The sequence below is a fragment of the Anolis carolinensis genome, unplaced genomic scaffold (assembly GCF_035594765.1).
Source record: "Anolis carolinensis isolate JA03-04 unplaced genomic scaffold, rAnoCar3.1.pri scaffold_13, whole genome shotgun sequence".
Lineage (NCBI taxonomy): Eukaryota > Metazoa > Chordata > Lepidosauria > Squamata > Dactyloidae > Anolis > Anolis carolinensis.
The window spans coordinates 1,358,550-1,381,191 of record NW_026943824.1 but is presented as its reverse complement, the minus strand read 5'-3'; the positions used below and the strand labels follow the sequence as shown (position 1 = coordinate 1,381,191).

At 43.5% G+C, this 22,642-nt stretch overlaps 2 protein-coding genes across 3 annotated transcripts in view; one reads left to right on the top strand and one right to left on the bottom strand.

The window, feature by feature from the left end:
• Positions 1 to 5,520, top strand: part of fscn1 (fascin actin-bundling protein 1) — a 39,977-nt gene extending 34,457 nt beyond the window's left edge. For both annotated transcript variants that reach the window (XM_062964138.1, XM_062964137.1), the window contains exon 7: positions 1,298 to 5,520. In XM_062964138.1, the coding sequence (XP_062820208.1) occupies positions 1,298 to 1,500 (203 nt within the window). In that variant the 3' untranslated portion in view covers positions 1,501 to 5,520. The remainder of the gene's footprint in view (positions 1 to 1,297) is intronic.
• A 6,319-nt stretch (positions 5,521 to 11,839) lies between these two features.
• Positions 11,840 to 22,642, bottom strand: part of rnf216 (ring finger protein 216) — a 66,990-nt gene continuing 56,187 nt past the window's right edge. Inside the window, exons 15-17 of the mRNA XM_003228807.3 lie at positions 22,426 to 22,642; positions 17,095 to 17,164; positions 11,840 to 16,833 (exon numbers count right to left, since the gene is read on the bottom strand). The exon at positions 22,426 to 22,642 is cut by the window's right edge and continues 6 nt beyond it. Coding sequence (XP_003228855.1) covers positions 16,514 to 16,833; positions 17,095 to 17,164; positions 22,426 to 22,642 — 607 coding nt within the window. The 3' untranslated portion in view covers positions 11,840 to 16,513. The remainder of the gene's footprint in view (positions 16,834 to 17,094; positions 17,165 to 22,425) is intronic.

Below are 22,642 nucleotides of genomic sequence, written 5' to 3'. Positions count from 1 at the left end.
AACATGCTGAGACCATAAGTTCCGGACAGATGTTGTCTTTTCTTTTTTAACATTAGGAGCATTGTTTGACTTCCTTAATTTAAAGAACCATTGTCTCTGACCATGTAAACATGTTGTTTTCAACCAAGAGTTAAACCATTGTCTCTGGTCATGAATTCTTCACCTCCTTGTTGCAGTTTTTCCAGGCTTCATTCTCAGAACGGTAGCTTTAGTTTTCATAAAATGTCAAATGAACTCTTGACTATCTTGGCATATTTGGCACCCAGAAAAATCTTATTTTCCTCTCAAAATCAAGAAAATAATCACCTTCCAACAAAGGATTCCCTCTGGAATTTCCCTCAGGAAAGAAGTAGCCAGGCTTTAAATCTGCAAGGCTATTCAATGCTAATCAAGCTGGCCAATTAATAATAATAACAACAATAATTTTTTTTTCCGCGTCAGGAGCGACTTGAGAAACTGCAAGTCGCTTCTGGAGTGAGAGAATTGGCCGTCTGCAAGGACGTTGCCCAGGGGATGCCCAGATGTTTTTATCATCTTTATGGGAGGCTTTTCTCATGTCCCCGCATGGAGCTGGAGCTGACAGAGGGAGCTCATCCGTGCTCTCCCAGTGCGGGATTCGAACCTGGCAGCTTTTAGATCAGCAACCCAGCCTTCAAGTCACGAGACTTTAATCCACTACACCATTGGGGGCTCCAAGAAAATAAATAAATTTTCTTATTTATTTATTTAAGAAAATAAATAAAAGGGGTGGTGGATCACTCCCACTATTATAACACAGGCATGGGCAAACTTCAGTACTACCAGCTGTTGGGAATTCTGGGAGTTGAAGTCCAAAACACCCGGAGGGCCGAAGTTTGCCCATGCTTGTTATATCGCTTTTCCAACTTTTCTGCTGGCGAGGCTCTTCCCATGATGTCAGGACGTGATAGCCCAGCATTCATAACAACTGTACTCTCCACGTCCTGCCAGAGCAATAGGGGGTGGGAGATAATCTAAATGATAAGGACCATCTGGCTAGGAGGATGGGTTTTATGGCCAGCTCTGGTTTTTCAAGCCTGGGAAAGGACTATATAACAGATACGTGTGAATGTGGGGAGGGGGGAAGGTAGGAGGTAGATATACTCGGGGTTTCGCGGGAATACGTCAGTTCTAGCTTCGTTTTCATCTTGTAAAAAAGGTCCTCAATAAAGCGTTTCCACGGAGCGGCCTGTGTGAGCCTGTTTGAGTCCGATAGCTTTCAAGAGCTGACACATGATGCCATCAGCTGGCTGCTGACTGTAACCCATCTAACTTTCAGATTCCACTGGGAAATACTGGATGGTGGGCAACGAATCCTCGATCACCAGCAGCAGCGACACGCCGGTGGACTTCTTCTTTGAGTTCTGCGACTACAACAAGGTGGCCATCAAAGTCAACGGCAAATACCTGAAGGGCGACCACGCCGGCGTCCTCAAAGCCTCTGCCGACGCCATCGACCCCTCCACCCTCTGGGAGTATTGAATGCACTTTAGCCTCCTTCCCGCCGCTCTTCTGTGCTCTCTTCTTCTTCTTCTTCCTCTTCCCCACTCCTCCTCCTCCTCCTCCCCTTTCAGTTGCCAATATATATATTTTTCGTTTGTGGGTTATTTTTTCAACGTCCTGGTGTGTCTTTCCCTAAAGAAAAGGGGTTATCTTTCAGACCGGCCTGCTGCTTATATATCGCTGTATAAGTTGTTTTGGTTCTTTTGGGATAGGGTGGGGGTGTAGGGGGTTACTTCCTTTTGTTATGTCAGTATCTTTTTTTATGATGATGATGATGAAAACTGGAAAATGTTAACTAACCTGGAGGAAAAAAAACGAAACCAAGGTGCACTCTTCCGCACAGACTATATTTTTTGGAGCGGGGCGTTGGTTTGTCAAAGTTACAGAACAGACTTCCTCGCCTCTGTGCTGATGCTCTGAATTGAAAAGGGAATCTACATCCCATTGTATGATGATAAGTGAAACGAATCTTTCCTGATCTCTTGGTGGCTTCCTCGCAAGAGTGCCTATTGAGCTCAGTTGTCGTTCGAGTCGCTGCCATACTCAACGACTTGGCACAATTATTATCCTTCCAGCAGTTTCCCAAAACTGGAATTGCCTTCTGCAGTTGGTTTGTTAGCTGTCACTTTTCTTGGGGTTTGATCCTACGTCGAGATCCTTCCTTTCTCTAGTCAAAGCAGAGAAGAAGACTCTGGGCATATCTCGCAAATCTAAGAAGGGTTTGTGAGGAAAGTCAAAGGGTCCGTTCTAGATAAAATGACATGATAAGTAGAAACCAGCCCTCTTGATCTCTTGGTGGCTTCCAAAGTCAAAGGGTCCGTTCTAGATGAAATGACATAAGTAGAAATCATCTCTCTTGATCTCTTGGTGGATTCCTCGTAAGAGTGCCTATTGAGATCAGTTGTCGTTCGAGTCGCTGCCGTACTCAACGACTTGGCACAATTATTATCCCTCCAGCGGTTTCCCGAAACTGGATTTGCCTTCTGCAGTTGGTTTGTTAGCTGTCACTTTTCTTGGGGTTTGATCCTATGTCGAGATCCTTCCTTTCTCTAGCCAAAGCAGAGAAGAAGTCTCTGGGCATATCTTGCAAATCTAAGAAGGGTTCGTGAGGAAAGTCAAAGGGTCCGTTCTAGATGAAATTACATAATAAGTATAAACCATCTCTCTTGATCTCTTGGTGGCTTCCTCGCAAGAGTGCCTATTGAGCTCAGTTGTCGTTCGAGTCACCGCTGTGCTCAACGACTTGGCACAATTATTATCCTTCCAGCGGTTTCCCAAAACTGGATTTGCTTTCTGCAGTTGGTTTGTTAGCTGTCACTTTTCTTGGGGTGTGAGCCTACATTGAGCTCCTTTCTTTTTCTATCCAAATCAGGGAAGAAGTTTCCAGGCATATCTCGCAAATCTAAGAAGGGTTTGTGAGGAAAGTCAAAGGGTCCGTTCTAGATGAAATGACATGATAATAGAAACCAGCCCTCTTGATCTCTTGGTGGCTTCCCCGCAAGAGTGCCTATTGAGCTCAGTTGTCATTCGAGTCACTGCCGTACTCAACGACTTGGCACAATTATTATCCTTCCAGCGGTTTCCCGAAACTGGATTTGCCTTCTGCAGTTGGTTGGTTAGCTGTCACTTTTCTTGGGGTGTGAGCCTACATTGAGCTCCTTTATTTCTCTAGTCAAAGCAGGGAAGAAGTTTCCAGGCATATCTCGCAAATCTAAGAAGGGTTTGTGAGGAAAGCCAAAGAGTCCGTTCTAGATGGAATGACATGAATAAGCAAAGACACAAAGCAGAGGGGACTGGAGAGGAGTAGACAAAAGGAGTAACTTTGGGGAGGATGTGGTCTCTGCAGAAGCTCCGTTTGTTCATCTCACGGGTGGCAGAACTACTGGGATAGTTGACCGTCCTGTCGCCTTGCCTCTTCGCAGCACAATCTTGATGGTTTCAAGTGCCCAAGGAGCATCTCTTGAGCTTCTCTTTGACTACTAAAGCTATTAACACTGCCTTATGGTTCCTCAACTCCTCGAGTCTTTATAGAAACTTTCCTCCCTTTTTGTAATACAAGTGAAAATATATAGAGGCTGCTCTTATGACCTGGTTGCTTTCCAACAACATCTTCTCGATTTCCATCTTGAGAATGCAGGAGTCTTCTTTAGCTTTCCAATCTATTCGTCCTTGCTTAGGATCCAACAGGCATCAAACTGCACATCTTGTCTGCACAAATCTCCTCTTTGGTTTCCATCTCAGGAGTGAGCTCAACTGGAGAAGGTTCTCCAGTTCAACTACAACTTCCGTGACTACTTCCAGATTCCCCAACACCCTTCTTTCGTGGCTTAATAAGTTACCTCTCATTCTTTCTGGCTCTGCTTGAGAGTTTCTCATGCCTCAAGGGAGCCATGGATCTCAGTCGCTTTCTGAGTGTGAGTGTGTGCGGAAATCAAGGTATGTTTGGGAGGAGAAGAGACGGGAAGGAGCGAGCCATACTTTGCGTGAGTGCATTTCCGACGGAGACGGTCTCATTCGTTCCCGGTCACTCTTCATGTAGACAGTGGCTGCGGGATATTAAAAAGAGTCGCTAATCTCAATCTACAGTTCTAGAAAGCTTTTAAAACGGGCAACGTTTGCACAGTGTGTGTTGGATACATCTCTTGTCACTTGGCCTTGCTGGAATTTCCATCCCCATCGTCGCTTTGTTGTCGTTCTGAGGATACATGTCGCAGCGTTTGCTTCTGGCTTGTGTCAGTGTGTGTAACATATCTCCTATTTACCTTTTTGGGGAGAAAGGTCTATCCGAAACGATTCCTCTCATTGTGCAGAATCAAAACAGTGTGATTTCTCCCTTCGAGAACGAGATCTCAACTTCAAGCTTCATCGTAGTGTGTAACCCAACGTGTATGTTTGTACCACGCCAATAGTTTTGTAATCTTGGACATCTCATCTAGGATGATAGGGCATTAATCTCCGTCCCCTTTAAGGCCAGCCTGTTCAATACCTCTCTTGCCCAATCCAAGCGGAAAGGTGCTTTTATCATCTCTACGAACCCACCAAAGTCCATCTGTTCCATGCCTTGTTAAGCGCACTATCTTATGAGAACCTCTATGGCAGCTGTGGGCAAACTTTCCAGGTGTTTTGGACTTCAACTCCCACCATTCCTGACAGCCTCAGGCCTCTTCCTTTTCCTCCTCAGCCACTTAAGTTATGAGATAATCACATACGCAGGCCGATACTTACACAGAGTCACACAGGAGAGAAGAAGATGGATTATTTTGTCCTCCTTATATATGCAACCGCCTGCTGATAGGACATCAGTAAGGGACACTGGCTTAAGCGGCTGAGGCTGATAAGGAAAGGATTTGAGGTTTTCAGGAATGGTGGGAGTTGAAGTCCAAATACCCGGAGGGCCGAAGTTCGACCATGCCCGCCCAATGCTTTTTGCCAAAAGTCTTTGAGCTTTGTGCCATCAGAGGAGGTTCTTCAGCCGTGGATACTTGGTGCTAGATTTCCAAACAACTGGAATTAACTTGCCTTATAGGTTAAGGAAGGGTGGGTACAGAAGTGCATTTGGCCCGGGCTAATTTGGGATTTCTGGAACACTAAAATTGGGTGCTTTCCTTATCAACGCCAGTGTAAACGTTGGCCATAGAAACGGATTGTCTGTTCCCAATCCCTTGATTTCTCTTTTCCGGACGACACTTGGTTTTTGGGCTGTGTGTAACCCCGCTGCCTTCTCTCCCGAGTTAAAACGATTTCGTCCCGGAATTCTCTCCGTTTGCCTTCTTCCTCAGCTTTTTTTTTTTTTTTTGTGGCTCTGAAGAAAAAAAAATATTAAGAAAAGCATCTCACATTCTGGTATATTTTGTTAAGGATTTTTTGTTTTGTTTTGTTTCCTTTTTAAAAAAACACTTTTGTAAGTGCCATTTGTATAACAAGCTTCAAATGGAGAAGAGAAAGTGACAAAATAATAATAATAAATAAATAAAAACCCGCATTCAGATAAGAAAGAAACCGTCGAGTGATTCTTTCCTTTCTTCATTTCTTCAAGATGGTTTTGTGGCTTGTTTTTGGACCATAGGTTGAAGGTGGTTGTGGACGTGGGCGCATGTCTGTGTAAGTGGGGACCCCGACCACACACATACATGCTTATTTTCATTTTTAGTATGGATATAGATCAGTGATGGCCAACCTATGACACGCGTGTCAGCACTGACACGCCTAGCCATTTTTGCCAACACATTGCCGTATGTAGATTGATTGGATGACTATGTCTTTTGTGGCCAAATTTGGTGTGATTTTGTCAAGTGGTTTTGTTGTTTACTCCATAGGAATTATGCACATTACATTTATATATATATATATATATATATATATATATATATATATATAATCATTCTATTATTCTATTATTGTAGTATATTATCATATTATTACTATTATCATTATATTATTCATTATTCATGACTACATTGAAACTAGAATAGAGAGAAATCAGCGTGGAAACTGCAAGAGGTACCAGAGATTGTTGTACATGGAAATAATGGTAGTAAATAATTTTTGATTTATTAAATACAGTTATATATTACAATTATATATGTTTGTTATTTAAACTATATATATTGCGAAATTATGGTTTTTTTCTCAAAGCGACACACCACCCAAGTCATGCCAGGTTTTTTGGTGAATTTTGACACACCAACTGCAAAAGTTTGCCCATCATTGATATCGATATTATTGTATTTATTTACATATCCCTTTCTCACGAAGGAGACTCAAAGCAGCTTAACATTAAATACAAATATTTTTGTATTTCTTTAGACGTCACTTTCTCGTGAAGGGGACTCAAAGCGGCTTAACGTGAAAGCATCAGCATACAATTTAAAATATACCAAGATGCAAACATTTGAAGAAGATTAAATATAAAAAGCAATCTGTTATAACTGAAATGCTGCAAATGCTCCTTCTATCCCCCTCCGGAGCCTTTTAGTGGATCGATATTTACTATTAGCCGACTCTGCTAATAGTCTGCTTTTAATTTGTTTTTATTATGACATGTTTTTAACTTTTATTTTTATTTGACTTTTATGTGAACTGCGATTCCCCTTTTTGGGCACCTGTGCCCATTTTTATAAATTCTGGTCATAGACCGTAATAAATTGCTGATTGATTGATGTAAAAAGTACAGTAGAGTCTCACTTAGCCAACACTCGCTTATCCAACGTTCTGGATTATCCAACGCATTTTTGTAGTCAATTTTTTAAATATATCATGATATTTTGGTGCTAAATTTGTAAATACAGTAATTACTACATAACATTACTGCGTATTGAACTACTTTTTCTGTCAAATTTGTTGTATAACATGATGCTTTGGTGCTTAATTTGTAAAATCATAACCTAATTTGATGTTTAATAGGCTTTTCCTTAATGCCTCCTTATTATCCAACATATTCGCTTATCCAACGTTCTACCGGCTCGTTTATGTTTGATAAGTGAGACTCTACTGTATTTAAAAATTCCCAGTTGAAACCCATCAAATCGTATTCAAAGTTAAAAACCACAGCCTATTAATAAAATTAAACATTCCATTTTCTTTCCGTAGGAATCTTAACTATGTTATTTAATAATAATGTAACACGGAGCTGAGTATTGGAGCAACGGCTAGGAATGTAAAGGTATAGCTGCATTGCAAAAAGGAAGGAGGGCTGGCGGATGACTTTGCAGCATTTGTTTTAAAATTCTGCAGCTATTCATCCTGCAGCTGGTGTGCGAAGACGGACAACAAGAGGTGCGTTTGTGAGGTTTTTCCCTGCCGTACAATGCGGTCCTCGTTGCCCCTAGCAACTTGCCTGGGTTTCTTTTTTCCCCCCATCCATTCAGAACAAAGCTTGAGATTTCCAAGAAAAAGGATGCAGATGTAATTGGGAGGAGGCTCTCTTGAGCCTCGTATCGCGGCCGTTCCCAACATTTAAGAGACGGCGCACCATTGGATACACCAAGATTCATCAACCCTCCTCCCCACCGCTCACCAGCACACAAATAAACAAGGCCGGTTTCCCTACCTGTATTGTAGACTTTGATTCTCAGAAACATTGAAGTAGGGTTGTTGTATGTTTTCCGGGCTATGGCAGGCATGTGGGCGACACGTCTGGAGAGATTACTTCTGGAACATGGCCAGACAGCCCAGAAAACATACAACAACCCTGTGATCCCGGCCATGAAAGCCTTCGACAACATTGAAGTAATCGGCCTGTCTTTGGAGCAGACTTTTGGATCCGGACGTCCATAAGCCGACTTTTGCTTGTTCCCCTACCACGTCATTCATTCCGTGCGAGCGTGGAGTCATTACGGCAGCATATCTTCGCATTTTGACAAATCGCATCCAAAGGAGAGCTTTGGCGACTGCAAGATGTAATCTCCCTTTGGCTGGTGTTTATTTATATACTTTATTTATTTACAGTATTTATATTCCGCCCTTCTTTCTCACCCCGAAGGGCTCAGGTCGGATCACATTACACATATAAGGCAAACATTCAATGCCTTTTAACATAGAACAAAGACAGAGACAAACGCAGGCTCTGAGCTGGCCTCGAACTCATGACCTCTTGGTCAGGGTGATTTGTTGCAGCTAGCTGCAGCTGGCTGCTCACCAGCCTGTGCCACAGCCCGGGCTGCAGCGAGGAGCTGGGTTGCAAAGAGGAGGATGCAAACGGCTCTGGCAGCAGTGGCCTCCTCGGAAGGAAGGAAGGAAGGAAGGAAGGAAGGAAGGAAGGAAGGAAGGAAGGAAGGAAGGAAGGAAGGAAGGAAGGAAGGACGGAGGAGTCCAATACCGGGCAAAGGCAGAGCGTGGGAAGGGAGGCATTGGGTCCTTCCTTACCTGGCCTTGAAGCTGCTGCTGCGGAGGCCCATTGCTGGCCCAGGCAACAGGGCTGGGTGTGGAGGAGAGCGGATTATTACGATCTGACCCATTCCAAAACGGAAGGCTGGCTCCTTCCAATCCATTCAAAACACCCCCTATACCACTCAATGACCTGTTAAAAAGCATTGTTGCTGATCGGGTGCATAGAGATTTTCCTATCACACACAAAGTGCTTCAGCAATGGAAGAATCCGTAGTATTTCCTAAAACACAATTAGACTTCCGTCTGCAAATACTCCGATTCTGTGACGCTTTGCAGACAAATTCCGACGGGATACAGACAGCTGGGCCAAACGTCGTGTGATGGGACCCGTTCGAAATCATTCTCAAACAGTCTCCTAATGGGATAAGGTCCTCGGACCCGGAGTCCGGGAAACCAGGATCCAAACCCTCTTGCCTATTAAAACATGGACCATTAGCCTTCTCCCCGAAGTCTGGAACAATAAGAGAGGATCCGGATAGGACCCGCTCCTGCCCTTTTCACCTCCAGGCTCTCCCTGGTGCCTAGGCATCTCCATCCCGACCGCAAAAGCAGCCAAGCCGAACCTTGTCGCCATTACTTTCTCTCTCGGAGGGTGAAGAGGGGAAAAGGTCTCTGACCCTGAATACAAAACGCAAGGCCTTGGGGGGCCCTGCAGTGCTTTGATCACGGTTTTGAATGGCAGCTTCAATAGCGAGACTTCTTTTTCTCAGCCCCTCGTTTCCTCTCCTCCTCCAAGCTTTCTTGTGAATGGGATGGAATAGAAAAAAGCCCCCTCCCCAATTCCAGCTGCCCCTCGAAGACCCATTCAGCTTCATTTCGAGCACCGACCCTTTTTCCTCCTGAAATATTCATTCTGTTAACAACGCCTTGGAGACTCCGGCTCCCAACAAATCGCAGTCGGCGTCCCCCACGTTTATCTCTTCCGAGCTTCAAATGCAATGTCTAAAATCTCCGTTTCCACATTTCATACTCCGAGAAGAAGTGAGGAGAAGTGGGAGGCGAATAAAAATAATGTGTTAAAAACATTTTAGATGCCATTTTTCACAAGCCATGGAAACAAGACACATTGAGGTTAGTACAGCATGGGAAGAATCTGTAAGTTAAGACTCAAAAATATTTCTGTAAGTTAAGACTCAAATCTGTAAGTTAAGACTCAAAATCTGTAAGTTAAGACTCAAAAATATTACTGGACATAAATGGAAAAAAGAAGGATCGCGTTCTTGAGTCAAAGCTGTACTTTCCAGCCTGATATTTGGTTGGTGCTGAGAAATGAAACATTGTTAATAAGAGTTGGAAAAGAATGAACTGCAGTTTGGATGGCACGGATAGACACGGTAGGATAGACTCAAAGTGAATTTTGGTTTTCTTAAATCGTTTCAATCGACATTGAATAGATATAAAACGAGTTTGTGGCCCAAATACCTTTTATTACTGAATATCATTAAGTCTTGCGTCCGTAAGATCTTTGGGGAAACCCTGGTTGGCTGTGTCATGACTAGTAAGATTTTAAAAACGACGACATGCTTGCGCTTCACAATCAGATTCGAAATCACAATTTCTCTCCACCCCAGGCTCTCCTTGGCCATTACCTTCGCTTCCTTCTTAAATAGCAATTATCGGCCCCATCATCAATTTTCCCGAGTGCTTTTGAACCCAAGCCCAGCTGCTACCATTTGACCCTCCCGATTCTCCGTGGTCTCATTAAGCGAACAAGAGAAGGGAAGCATAAAGGAGAGGACGGAGGAGGAAAACAAGGATACGTGTCCATTGTCCACCAATCCCAGCTCAGGCTCCAATGTCGCCAGAAATCCCATATTGGCATGGGCCAACTTCGTCCCTCCAGGCGTTTTGGACTTCAGCTCCCACAATTGCTTTTGTTCTCTCTTGCAATGTCACAGCGTTCCAAACATTTTTTAGACATATGCAGCCTTTCGTGACACGGTAATTCGGTTTAACTAGCAAACCAGGGGTGAAACCAACCCAATAAGAGTTTCCTACTATATACTTTCTCGCCAGTAATCCTGCGCAGAGGTTGCGCCTGTCACTCTCGTGACATGATGGCAGAGCTGTGGGGCAGGGAGGCACACCGAAGGCGCTCCACGCATCTCGAACGCTGCGCTAATCCGTCTGGATGTGCCTGTCACTCATCCCCACACAGCTGCACATTCATTTAATGTGGGTGGGGGGTGGGGATGGGAGACCCTCCCAGAAAGAAGCAGGAAAATGCCAAGGCTGCTGTTGTCCGATCTCTTGACCGCCTGGGATTAATAAATGGAGACGGTCCAGTCTGAGGAACTTATTCTCCCGTGACGCCAACACAGATCCACATCTCTCTCTCTGATGGGATTTTCACTCAATTTCACTGTCGAAACACATACTCAAGGGTCTTCCCAGTAAATGCAGTGAAAGTCAATGTATATTCGGTCTCCAGCCTTAACAGACGACACCGGTTTGTCCCGCTTGGGCTGTTGCTAGGTGAAGTGGCCCTCTGTGAAGACACTCAATTGATTGTTGCTAGGTGAAGTGGCCCTCTGTGAAGACACTCAATTGATTGTTGCTAGGTGAAGTGGCCCTCTGTGAAGACACTCAATTGATTGTTGCTAGGTGAAGTGGCCCTCTGTGCTGACACTGGATTTACTGGGTTGTTGTATGTCTTTCGGGCTGTGTGGCCATGTTCCAGAAGTATTCTCTCCTGACGTTTCGCCCACATCTATGGCAGGCATCCTCAGAGGCTGTGAGGCATGGAGAAACAAGGCAAGGAAGGTAAATATATATCTGTGGAGAGTCCAGAGTGTGATAAGAATCCTTTGTCAGTTGGAAGCCAGCGTTAATGTTTCAGTTAATCACCCTAATTAGCACTGGAAAGGCTTGTCTCTTGCCTGGGGGGCATCCTTTGTTCAGAGTCATTAGCCGTCCTTGGGGCTCCTCTGCCCTCAGAGTGTTGCTTCCCATCCACTGTTCTGATTTTTGAGTTTTTTAATACCGGTAGCCAGATTTTGCTCATTTTTGTTCATTGTCCTTTTTACTGGATTTACTGTTGTTAGGTGGATCACCTGTTGCTAAGTGAAGACACCGAATTGACTGTTGCTAGGTGAAGTGGCCCTCTGTGAGGCCACTACTGTTATTGGGTGAAATGGCCCTCTATGCCGTCACTTGATTATTGCTAGGTGAAGTGGCCCTCTACAATGACGCTGGATTGATTGTGGCTGGAATCGAGCACAACCTCCAGGATGCCGAAGATGGGAAATGCCTATATATACCTGTATCCATTGCCTGTCCTGTCTTGTGTCCAACAGCATTGACGGTTTGCCAAATACGTATATTCTGTGATCCGTCCTGAGAAGGGAGGAATATAAATGCTGCAAATGAATAAATAATAATTAAAAATGTGTAGATGTATTTTCCACAAGAAACAAGACATACCAAAAAATCCCCAAGGTGCACAATGCTGTTTTTTTTAATTACAAAAAAATTCAAATTACAATATAATACAGAGGCTTTGTACACAGAGAATATTAGAACAATTTCCTACCAACCAGGCGGTAAAGAAAAAAATATTCCTCCCCCCCTTTCCCCAATTTTCTCTCTTTTTTTTTTCCCAATAAACCAAAGTATTCATTGTCAACTATTTTAATACAAAGTTGCAGGACACATGCACACCTCTCCCCCTGGTAGGGTTTGCTTTTTGTTTTCTTTTCAATTAATATTTTTTTCCCTTTTTTTTCTTTCATTTTGCTAAGTGCAAATGCTAGATTATTATTTTTTCTTTTTCTTTCTCTCTCTCCACCTTTTAAGGCAAGTTAAATGAGACACGGCATAATAGAAAGTACCTGTTTAAAACGCCAAGCTCGGGGTGTACGCAAAAAACACACACGCCTCCCCTTGTCTACCCGTAAAGAGAGAGAGATGGACTGAAACGCAAAAGGACGTCGCGGATAAAAACACACAAAAAAAGGAACCCAAGGGAGGAAAAGTTACCCCAGTTCTGTAGCAAAATTGGAAGAAGCCTACAATCTCAAAAGTCTCAAAACCACCGATCGGACCAACTAGACGAGATGGATTGTTTCCGCCACAGACGCCAAACTAAATTAAAAATGCTTATCCCAAAGTTATCCCGGTTCTGTAGCAAAACTGGAAGAAGCCTACAATCTCAAAAGTCTCAAAACCACCGATTGGACCAACTAGACGAGATGGATTGTTTCAGCCACAGACGCCAAACTAAATTAAAACTACAGCTTCAATGCTTAAAAAACCAACAACAACCCATCCACCATTGTAATGCAGAAAATGAGTCCAAGGAGACGCAAGACTTTAGTGAAAAATGAAATCCCAACTCTAGATGTAGGTACATATTTCGCATCTAAAAAGGTGGCAGAAGAACATGGAGAGTCTAATGTATTCGGAGATTTAAAGAACAGCGGATTCTCCCGATTTCTATCTAGCAAACAACGGCCAAGAATGGAGAGTAAGAGTCAAAAGCAAGAGCAACAGAGTTAGCACCAATTGAAGAACGGATCAGATGAGAGATGTGGTGACACCAAGGTGTCCGAGCGTCATGAATTCATGCCGTACTCATTGGAAGATTTCCACAACGGCGGCCCACGGAAACGGGGCTAGCCGTGGAAGACGGGTGGGATGGGAAATGCTTCCTGAGAAGGAGAAAGAGCCCAGGTGTGTTTGCACACCTGGACAGCTTTGATCAATCTCGTTTTGCCATTTTTATTGGGAAAGGAAACAAAAATGCAAAGCGCGGGTGTTCCTTGCAATCCCCAAAGGCACACACTGTTTAAAATGCAATGGCAATCTATTCATAAAAAGCAGGCGTGGAAATGAAATCGGCCCTTTCACATTCAAGTTGCTCATCTGACATGTCCCATTCCAGGTAAATCTAATATCAGGTAGACGCCATACAGGTAACTCTAACGTCAGGTAGATGTCATCCAGGTAAATAGAATACCGGATAGATGCCATCCAGGTAACTCTAACGTCAGGTAGATGTCATCCAGGTAAATAGAATACCGGATAGATGCCATACAGCTAACTAACATCAGGTAGATGCCATACAGGTAAAAAGTATACCGGATAGACGTCATCCAGGTAAATAGAATACCGGATAGATGCCATACAGGTAAATAGAATACCAGATAGATGCCATACAGGTAAATCTAATGTCAGGTAGATGCCAAGGTAAATAGAATACCGGATAGATGCCATACAGGTAAATAGAATACCGGATAGACGTCATCCAGGTAAACAGAATACCGGATAGATGCCATACAGGTAAATAGAATACCGGATAGATGTCATCCAGGTAAATAGAATACCGGATGGATGCCATACAGGTAAATCTAATGTCAGGTAGATGCCATACAGGTAAATAGAATACCAGATAGATGCCATACAGGTAAATCTAATGTCAGGTAGATGCCAAGGTAAATAGAATACCGGATAGATGCCATACAGGTAAATAGAATACCGGATAGATGTCATCCAGGTAAATAGAATACCGGATGGATGCCATACAGGTAAATCTAATGTCAGGTAGATGCCATACAGGTAAATAGAATACCAGATAGATGTCATCCAGGTAAATAGAATACCGGATGGATGCCATACAAGTAAATCTAACATCAGGTAGATGCCATACAGGTAAATAGAATACCGGATAGATGCCATACAGGTAAACAGAACTTTGATCGATCTCAAAGACAGTGCATGAGGGCCATCATCTTTGTAGAAATCACTTTTGCCTTATGGAGATGGGAACCTATGGTAGATGTGACGACCATCTGCTGAAAAACACCAGCACATTGTTCACACTGAGTTTTCCTTCATTGATATATTAAGCCTTGGTCCTGTATTTTTTGTTTGCATGGAAACTCAGGCCAATTTGTACACAGGCTTCAAAATACAGATATGGCATCTCCACACGGTGGGAAATACTGATGTTGCACAGTAACAAGAGATTTTCCTTGATATGGGTTGCGATGGAGTTGGGTAGCCTTAGGGATACACTTTGGGTCCTTTTCCACACTCCAAGATCTCTGCAAAATCAGGAAAATTGCTAGACCAGGTAGAAGAACGGGGCGCATGAGCAACAACCAACATCGAACTCATAAGGGGTGGCATCTCAAATTTATGAATGAAGCAACGTGATTCTCCCCTAACCGCCAGTTTCTCTCAAGTCAATTACCGTGATGCAGGGAAATAATTATTTTATGAGCAAACAGTCGCCGTAACAATAAAAAAAATCCAAACTATATTAGATTACGGCAGCAACCAAACACACAATTTGCCAACAGGAATCCCAATCTTTGCCGGGACAAATGTTGAAGCATCAACCAAGGAGCAGCTGGTTCCTTGAAAAATAATAATTACTGACCAGCAGCGTAATTAACAAACAATTCTTTAACCAGGGACGAAACCAAACAGGAGAAGCATCCAAATGTTTAAGTCAAGAGCCAACTTCAAGAAGGATTAACAAGGACACAAACCATTATTGCCATCCCTCAAATGTTCCACAGTCTCAGAATAGGAATATTCTGCCCTGAACTCATTCCATTATCATTCACAGATCGTGGCTCCAGAGAAGAAGGTGGTGGGCTTCGTACAAAATACCAGAGATCGGCTTTAAAAGGGGGTAAAAAGCAAGTATTTTTATGGCAACTGAGCCGTAAAAGGACTGAAGTTAGGATATTCAAGGGGAATGGGGGCCGGAGAGGTTATTTGTTTTCCAGAAACCAAAAGAAAGGCTATCACCAGAACGGTTACTGGAAATTTGCCTGGATTTTGAACTGTGTTTAATCCCAGGCCTAACTGGCTTGAATTCAAATCCCTCCCAAAAAAAAACCCTAAAAAGGAACTATATGGATTCTAAAAAGAAACCAAACCCAACATATGAAATGGCAAGAATATTTTTGCATATTATGAACTAAAGTAGGGACTGAATCCCAATGGATTTAATTTGTAACTGGAGAGATGGAGACGTGGATGTTTTTTGAAGTCGAAATGCTCTGACAGCAACCACAAAGAGGGTCAAAATCATTCCATAACGTTACTGTGGAAAATATAGGTTGATGAGCCTTTTTTTGAAAGATAATGTACACAAAGTGAACCAAAGATTGCTTTAGTTCACAGACACACAAGTCACGGAGTCAGAGGATTGTTGTATGTTTCCCGGGCTGTCTGGCCATGTTCCAGAAGTATTCTCTCCTGATGTTTCTCCATACCTCACAACCTCTGAGGATGCCTGCCATAGATGTGGGTGAAACGTCAGGAGAGAATGCTTCTGGAACACAGCCAGTCAAGACAGGAAAACGTACAACAACCCAGTGATCCCGGCCATGAAAGCCTTCGACAACACACGGAGCCAAATCTCCAAAGCTGTGGCAAACCCAGAATGACAGGAGTCTTGGAACCAGAGTTGTGCCCACAAAGCTTTCATCTGCAACCCAACTTGGTAGCAATTCCCGTAAAGGACGTACACGAAGATTAGGAGCTGGAGGTCCTGCCTCGACCCAAGCCTTCAGGACACAAGGTTCCCACACACACACCATGGAAGTCACACCTCTTTTGAAACAGCCGTGGAAAGCAAATCCACAAGTCTGACTTCTCAGGATTAGTAAGATTTGTTATGGGACCCGCAAGGGGTCACTATGCTAGGAAGGCCTCTGGCTCGGAGTTTGCGGTCTTGGCATTTCAAATGTTTCGAAAAGAGCCAACTTCTGCTCTGCTCTCAAGGCATTGGTGGTTTGACCTGTGATAGCGGCCACGCAAACAGATTCCGGTTCAGGATCTAATTGGTCAACAGCCTCTGGCAAACAATGACATTTTGGCAGGTAGGCAAGTTATGGTTTTGGCACATGCGCTGCCATGCCCATCTTCTTCTTCTTCTTCTTCTTCAGAACCCCCTTGAAGTAATTGCTCTCACAGCCGCTGAACATCTGCACATGGCAGAGCATGGTTTCGTGAAGGAATGGGTGGACGTGAGGATGGGCAAACACGGGATTTCTTGGCTTGTGGGTTTCCGGGAGGGACCGGGAGGGGCGGCAGTGCCCGCCAGTGTGTGGACTTTCCCTGCAGTGACGTCCCCGAAGCCTCCGGGTCAGAACCGGTGCCGAGGCTGTGGACCAAAGTGCATAGGAAGGTTGTGCTCCAGCGGCAGGTTCATCTGCGGGAAGTCATAGTTCACGCGCATGTTGGGCAGCGGGGGCACGTACGGGGCCGGGATGGGGCCCAGGTTTATGGGGCCCAGGTTGTTGTACAGCGGGCGGACGGGGGGCAAGGGGAAGGGCGGGTGCACAAAGGGGTACGGGGGCATCTGGTGGTGCAGGTTCTGCGGGACCGGCCGGGGGATGCCGTCGATCCGCGGGATTTTCTCCGAAGGCTTCTCCGCGGGGGGGCCGATCCGCTTGAAACTGTTCTCTGGAAGGAGAAAAGAGAGGAAAAGGCCTGAGTAGAGCGACAGGAAAGCAGAAAACACAGGCTGGCTGAATATACAGTAGAGTCTCACTTATCCAACGTTCTGGATTATCCAACGCACTTTATTTATTTATTACATCATTTCTACCCCGCCCTTCTCACCCCTCAGGAGACTCAGGGCGGCTTACAACATGAACATATACATCAAAAACAATTTATATCATGTTTAAAAATATCAAAGTTCCAAAACTAACTGGGACTAACCTCCATTTTTCCTCTTTTGTTCCTCTTCGGCTTCTTTCTGAATCTCCTGGATTATCTTCTCATCATCCTCCTGCAAATGGAAAATGAGATAATAATAATAATTATAATAATAATAACAATAATACGAAATCCAGCAAATCTATCTTGTTTGCTGTGTCATACAATAAAAGTATTATTATTATTATTATTATTATTATTATTATTATTATTATTATTATTATTATTATTATTGGGAAGTGTTCGACTTGTGATTTTGTGATATGAAATCCAGCATGTCTATCTTGTTTGCTGTGTCATACAATAAAATAATAATAATTAATTATTATTGGGAAGTGTTCGACTTGTGATTTTGTGATATGAAATCCAGCATGTCTATCTTGTTTGCTGTGTCGTACAATAAAATAATAATAATAATAATAATAATAATAATAATAATAATAAATTATTATTGGGAAGTGTTCGACTTGTGATTTTGTGATATGAAATCCAGCATGTCTATCTTGTTTGCTGTGTCATACAATAAAATAATAATAATAATAATAATAATAATAAATTATTATTGGGAAGTGTTCGAATTGTGATTTTGTGATATGAAATCCAGCATGCCTATCTTGTTTGCTGTGTCATACAATAAAATAATAATAATAATAATTATTATTATTATTATTATTATTATTATTACTGGGAAGTGTTTGACTTGTGATTTTGTGATACGAAAACCAGCATGTCTATCTTGTTTGCTGTGTCATACAATAAAATAATAATAATAATAATAATAATAATAATAATAATAATAATAAATTATTGGGAAGTGTTAGACTTGTGATTTTGTGATACGAAAACCAGCATGTCTATCTTGTTTGCTGTGTCATACAATAAAATAATAATAATAACGTTATTTTATACCCTGCCTCTATCTCCCCAAAGGAGACTCAGGGCGGCTTCCATGGGGCCAAGCCCGAATAAAAACATTAACAATATAAAACACAACAATAGACAAGAGAAATGCACAATTATACAAATTTAAACATTACCCAATAAAAATAAATAACAAAAACTAATAAAAACATGGATTAAAACGGAGAGGTTGTAAAAGTAGACTGGGTAAAGTGAGATGTTAATACACTCAAACGACATTCTGCACAAAGGCCCTTTCAGTTCTGCTAATGGGAAATTCTCAATATGCAAATAGATGTGGACCCCAATTGGCTTTGCAATAAATATGCATTCTGCCCCGCTCGGTCCTTTGATTAATCCTCCCGGATCGTTTGAAACCTTAACGTGGTAATTCCTTCTGGTTTCTGAGATTTCGCTGACAACTCTTCGAACGGAGGATTAGGAACTTATCTTTTCAGAATAAATGACGGGCAGAGCTAAGTTACTCGGGAATCTGTATCTGGTAAGCAAGGATGGTTGCTTCCTTTGGAAGCGACAACATGATCGAAGCTTGTCGAGCGCAGCCGACTGGCCGTGAAGGTGAGCACTTTTGAGCAGGATCTCGGACAAGTCCGATGGTGGAAGGAAGGAAGGAAGGAAGGAAGGAAGGAAGGAAGGAAGGGAGGGAGGGGGTGAAACGGCAATTGCACCGTCATGCCGTCGACAACTTGCGCGTTCCCGCATGGCGTCCTCGCTCACACGGCGGAGCGTGACTAAGCCGCTTACAGGCAGAACACGGATCCCGCCGCCGGTTTCCCGACCTGACAAAGCAGATGGCAACTAGCACCTCCCTCCGCCCCCCAACCCAGGCCTCCCCCAGCCTTTCCTAGAGGCAGCTGGGGCGCAGTTAATCTTTTAAATGGCATTCGGCCATTAAATATTTAGATTAAAGCGGCAGCTTCTGAATGCTAGGCCCAACAACCAGGCAAGGCTGAAAAGGAAAGACACGGGCTTTGGGAGCCAAGGAACGGGGTCATTTCGCTTATCTAGAAAACAGGAAAAAATATATTTGGAGGGGAGGTTAATAATAATAATAATAATAGTAATAATAGGTAAAGGTTTCCCCTGACGTTAAGTCCAGTCATTTATTATTTATTTATTTATTGACAGTATTTATATTCCGCCCTTCTTTCTCACCCCGAAGGGGACTCAGGGCAGATCACATTACACATATAAGGCAAACATTCAATGCCTTTTAACATAGAACAAAGACAAGACAAACATAGGCTCCGAGCTGGCCTCGAACTCATGACCTCCTGGTCAGAGTGATTCATTGCAGTGATTCATCACAGCTGCTCTCCAGCCTGCGCCACAGCCCAAGTCATGTCTGACTCTGGAGTTTGCTGCTCATCTCCATTTCTAAGTCGAAGAGCCAGCGTTGTCCACAGATGCCTCTACTGCATGGAGTGTCTTACCTTCCCACCAACAGGAGCGGTACCTATTGATCTACTCACATTGGCATGTTTTTGGACTGCTAGGTTGGCAGAAGCTGGGGCTAACAGAGGGAGCTCACCACACTCCCCGGATTCGAACCACCAACCTTTTGGTCCACAAGTTTATTTATTTATTTACTTATTTACATCATATTTGCCCCGCCCTTCTCACCCGGAGGGACTCAGGGCGGCTTACAACAGTCGGCAAATTACATTGCCCAAAATACATTCAATAAAACAATGCCATATTAATAAACAATAAAACAGTATCACATCAATTAAAACTCTAATTAGACTCTATTAAACCATGGATTATAAAATTTAAAAATGCATGTATAGTTAAATTCGTCCACTAACACCTTCGTGTGCACCTTGATTCATGTTGTATCGACCTCAGATGTTACTCCTCGAGTACACAGCCATGTCTTCACGGCTTTCCTGAAACCTAGGAGAGTCGGAGCTTGTCGAACACTACTGGGGAGGGCACTCCACAGCCGGGGAGCCACAACCGAGAAGGCCCTGTCCCTCATTCCCACCAGCCACGCCTACGAGGCAGGTGGGACCGAGAGCAGGGCCTCTCCAGATGATCTTAACAACCTAGGAGGTTCATAGGAGGAGATACGTTCGGACAAGTAGTTTGGGCCAGAACCGTTTAGGGCTTTATAGGTCAAGACCAGCACTTTGAATTGGGATCGGTAGCATATTGGCAGCCAGTGGAGCACAACATTAGCACAACAGAGCAGCACAACCCCTCATCCATACCTCTACGTTCACACAACAAAAAGCTCCAGCTACTCTGGAAAATGGCCAGGCTTTGAGACTGCAAGGCTATTCACTGCTACTCCACCTGGCCAACAAAGGATTCCCATAAGCCACAGCAACGTGTGGCCAGGCACAGATAGTCTATATATATAAAAGGGTAATGAAATTTCGGCCTAGGACAAAACAACAAAACTACACATCCCAGAAACACTAAACTTGGCAGCACAACCCCTCATCCATGCCTCTACGTTCATACAACAAACGGCTCCAGCTACTCCAGAAAACGGCCAGGCTTTGAGACTGCAAGGCTATTCACTGCTACTCCACCTGGCCAACAAAGGATTCTCATAAGCCACAGCAACGCGTGGCCGGGCAAAGCTAATAATAATAATAATAATAATAATAATAATAATAATAATAATAATACTTTATTTTTCTATCCCGCCTCCATCTCCCCGCAGGGCTGGGAGGAAAACGCATAGCGATCTGGAAGCGGGGCCGAGAACATCTTGTTTCCATTTCCCCTTTTTAACGTCATCCTGCAACTTCCCTCCACTGTGGAAAATGGTCTGGATTTGGGGAGCGCCCTGGGACAACCCTATGAAATCTGCCGTCTCCGCGTTATGAACACGCGCGGATGTGAGAAGCCTGCCAGCTTTCCCGATTTGGGGATCCAGAATCCCCGCCCAACCTTCCTGTTCTGTTTTCTGCAGGGAAAGACGGAGCGGTTGACTGGGAAGAGCAGAAATGCTGAGCTGGTGTGTGGCGAGGCTGGTTGTTTTTGGTGCCCTCAACCCATTGCCTTCCCTGAGTCAGCAACTGGGATACAGGAGACTTTCCAAGACAACTCCCACGGATTTCCGTTAGTTCAATCACCCATCTTTGCTCTTGCTAGCAAAAGCACAAAACTAGCTGAAGGAACCAAATATACAGTGTGTTGTCGAAGGCTTTCATGGCTGGAATCACTGGGTTGTCGTGCATTTTCTGGGCTGTCTGGCCATGTTCCAGAAGCATTCTCTCCTGATGTTTCACCCACATCTATGGCAGGTAATTGCGAAGTAATCTCTAGATGCCTGCCATAGATGTGGGTGAAACATCAGGAGAAAATACTTCTGGAAGATGGCCTTAGAGCTTGAAAAACTCACAGTAACCCAGCATTACTATTATTGTTGTTTTACCTGACCTCAGAGTCTATTCACTTGTCCTTCTACCTGAGTCTGTTGTTGTTGTTATTATTATTATTTTATTGTATGACACAGCAAACAAGACAGACATGCTGGATTTCATATCACAAAATCACAAGCCGAACACTTCCCAAGCATTTAGGACTGTGTGATGTATTTTCGGATGATGTGCGCAGATCCCAGTAGGGTGGCCTAATAATAATAATAATAATAATAATAATTATTATTACTACTACTACTACTACTACATTTGTATCCTGCCCTTCTCACCCAAAAGGGGACTCAGGGAGGCTTGTTGTTGTTGTTGTTGTTGTTGTTGCCAGTCTTTTTGCTGAACACTGGCATCAGATGGATGATTTCATTCAGCTTAAATCATATTCCATGGCGCAATATTGCCATTATTATATTACTTTATAACCCAGTCTTTTCCCAGGAAAGTGCACAACAACACAAAATATACATTGTCAGGAAAAGGGGAAAGAACTCCAAACCACACACAGAGGAAAATAATAATAATAATAATAATAATAATAATAATAATAATAATAATAATAATAACCCTATTGTAAAATATTTTATAAGGTTTCACCCTATAAAATGTTCCAATCTCATCAATGAACTCGGGACTGGCTAATTATTTCAGGGTGGAAAGATTACAAAAAACATTCTAAGAACTGGCTTCTCCATCTGCAATGGTATATATTTATAGCATTATCTCTCTCCACGAAAAGGCCTTTTTTTTTTTCCAACCGTGTGTGGGCACAGCCGTTCCCAATAAGCTCTAAAAAATGATTTCATAAGGCAGGGATGCTGGGAAGAAGCATGAATGTTAAATCATTCCCAGCTTAGAAAGGAATGTTCACATAACAATAGGCAATGGGGAGTTGAGCCGAAAACTCAAAGCAAAGGGAGATGCAGTGCTGATCCATGGAAAGACACACACCGGCATCATGCTGTATGTAGTATGGCAATCACGCTAAAGGCAGGATGGAAACAAGTGCGTTGAAGGGACTCACCGTTGGGTCCGTCCAGAGGGAACACTTGGCGCAGTCCTGGCAGGGGGCTCCCGGGGAGCGGGGGTGCTGGCAAAAGTGGTCGTACCCGTTAATGGCGGCTCGGCAGAGGTAGCACATCTGGGCGCCACAGCGGCACGACATGCGGTTGCAGCCTTCCGATTTGATCAAGCCGGTGGCGCACTTGTGGCATTTCCGAATACGGGCCGCTGTCATCTTC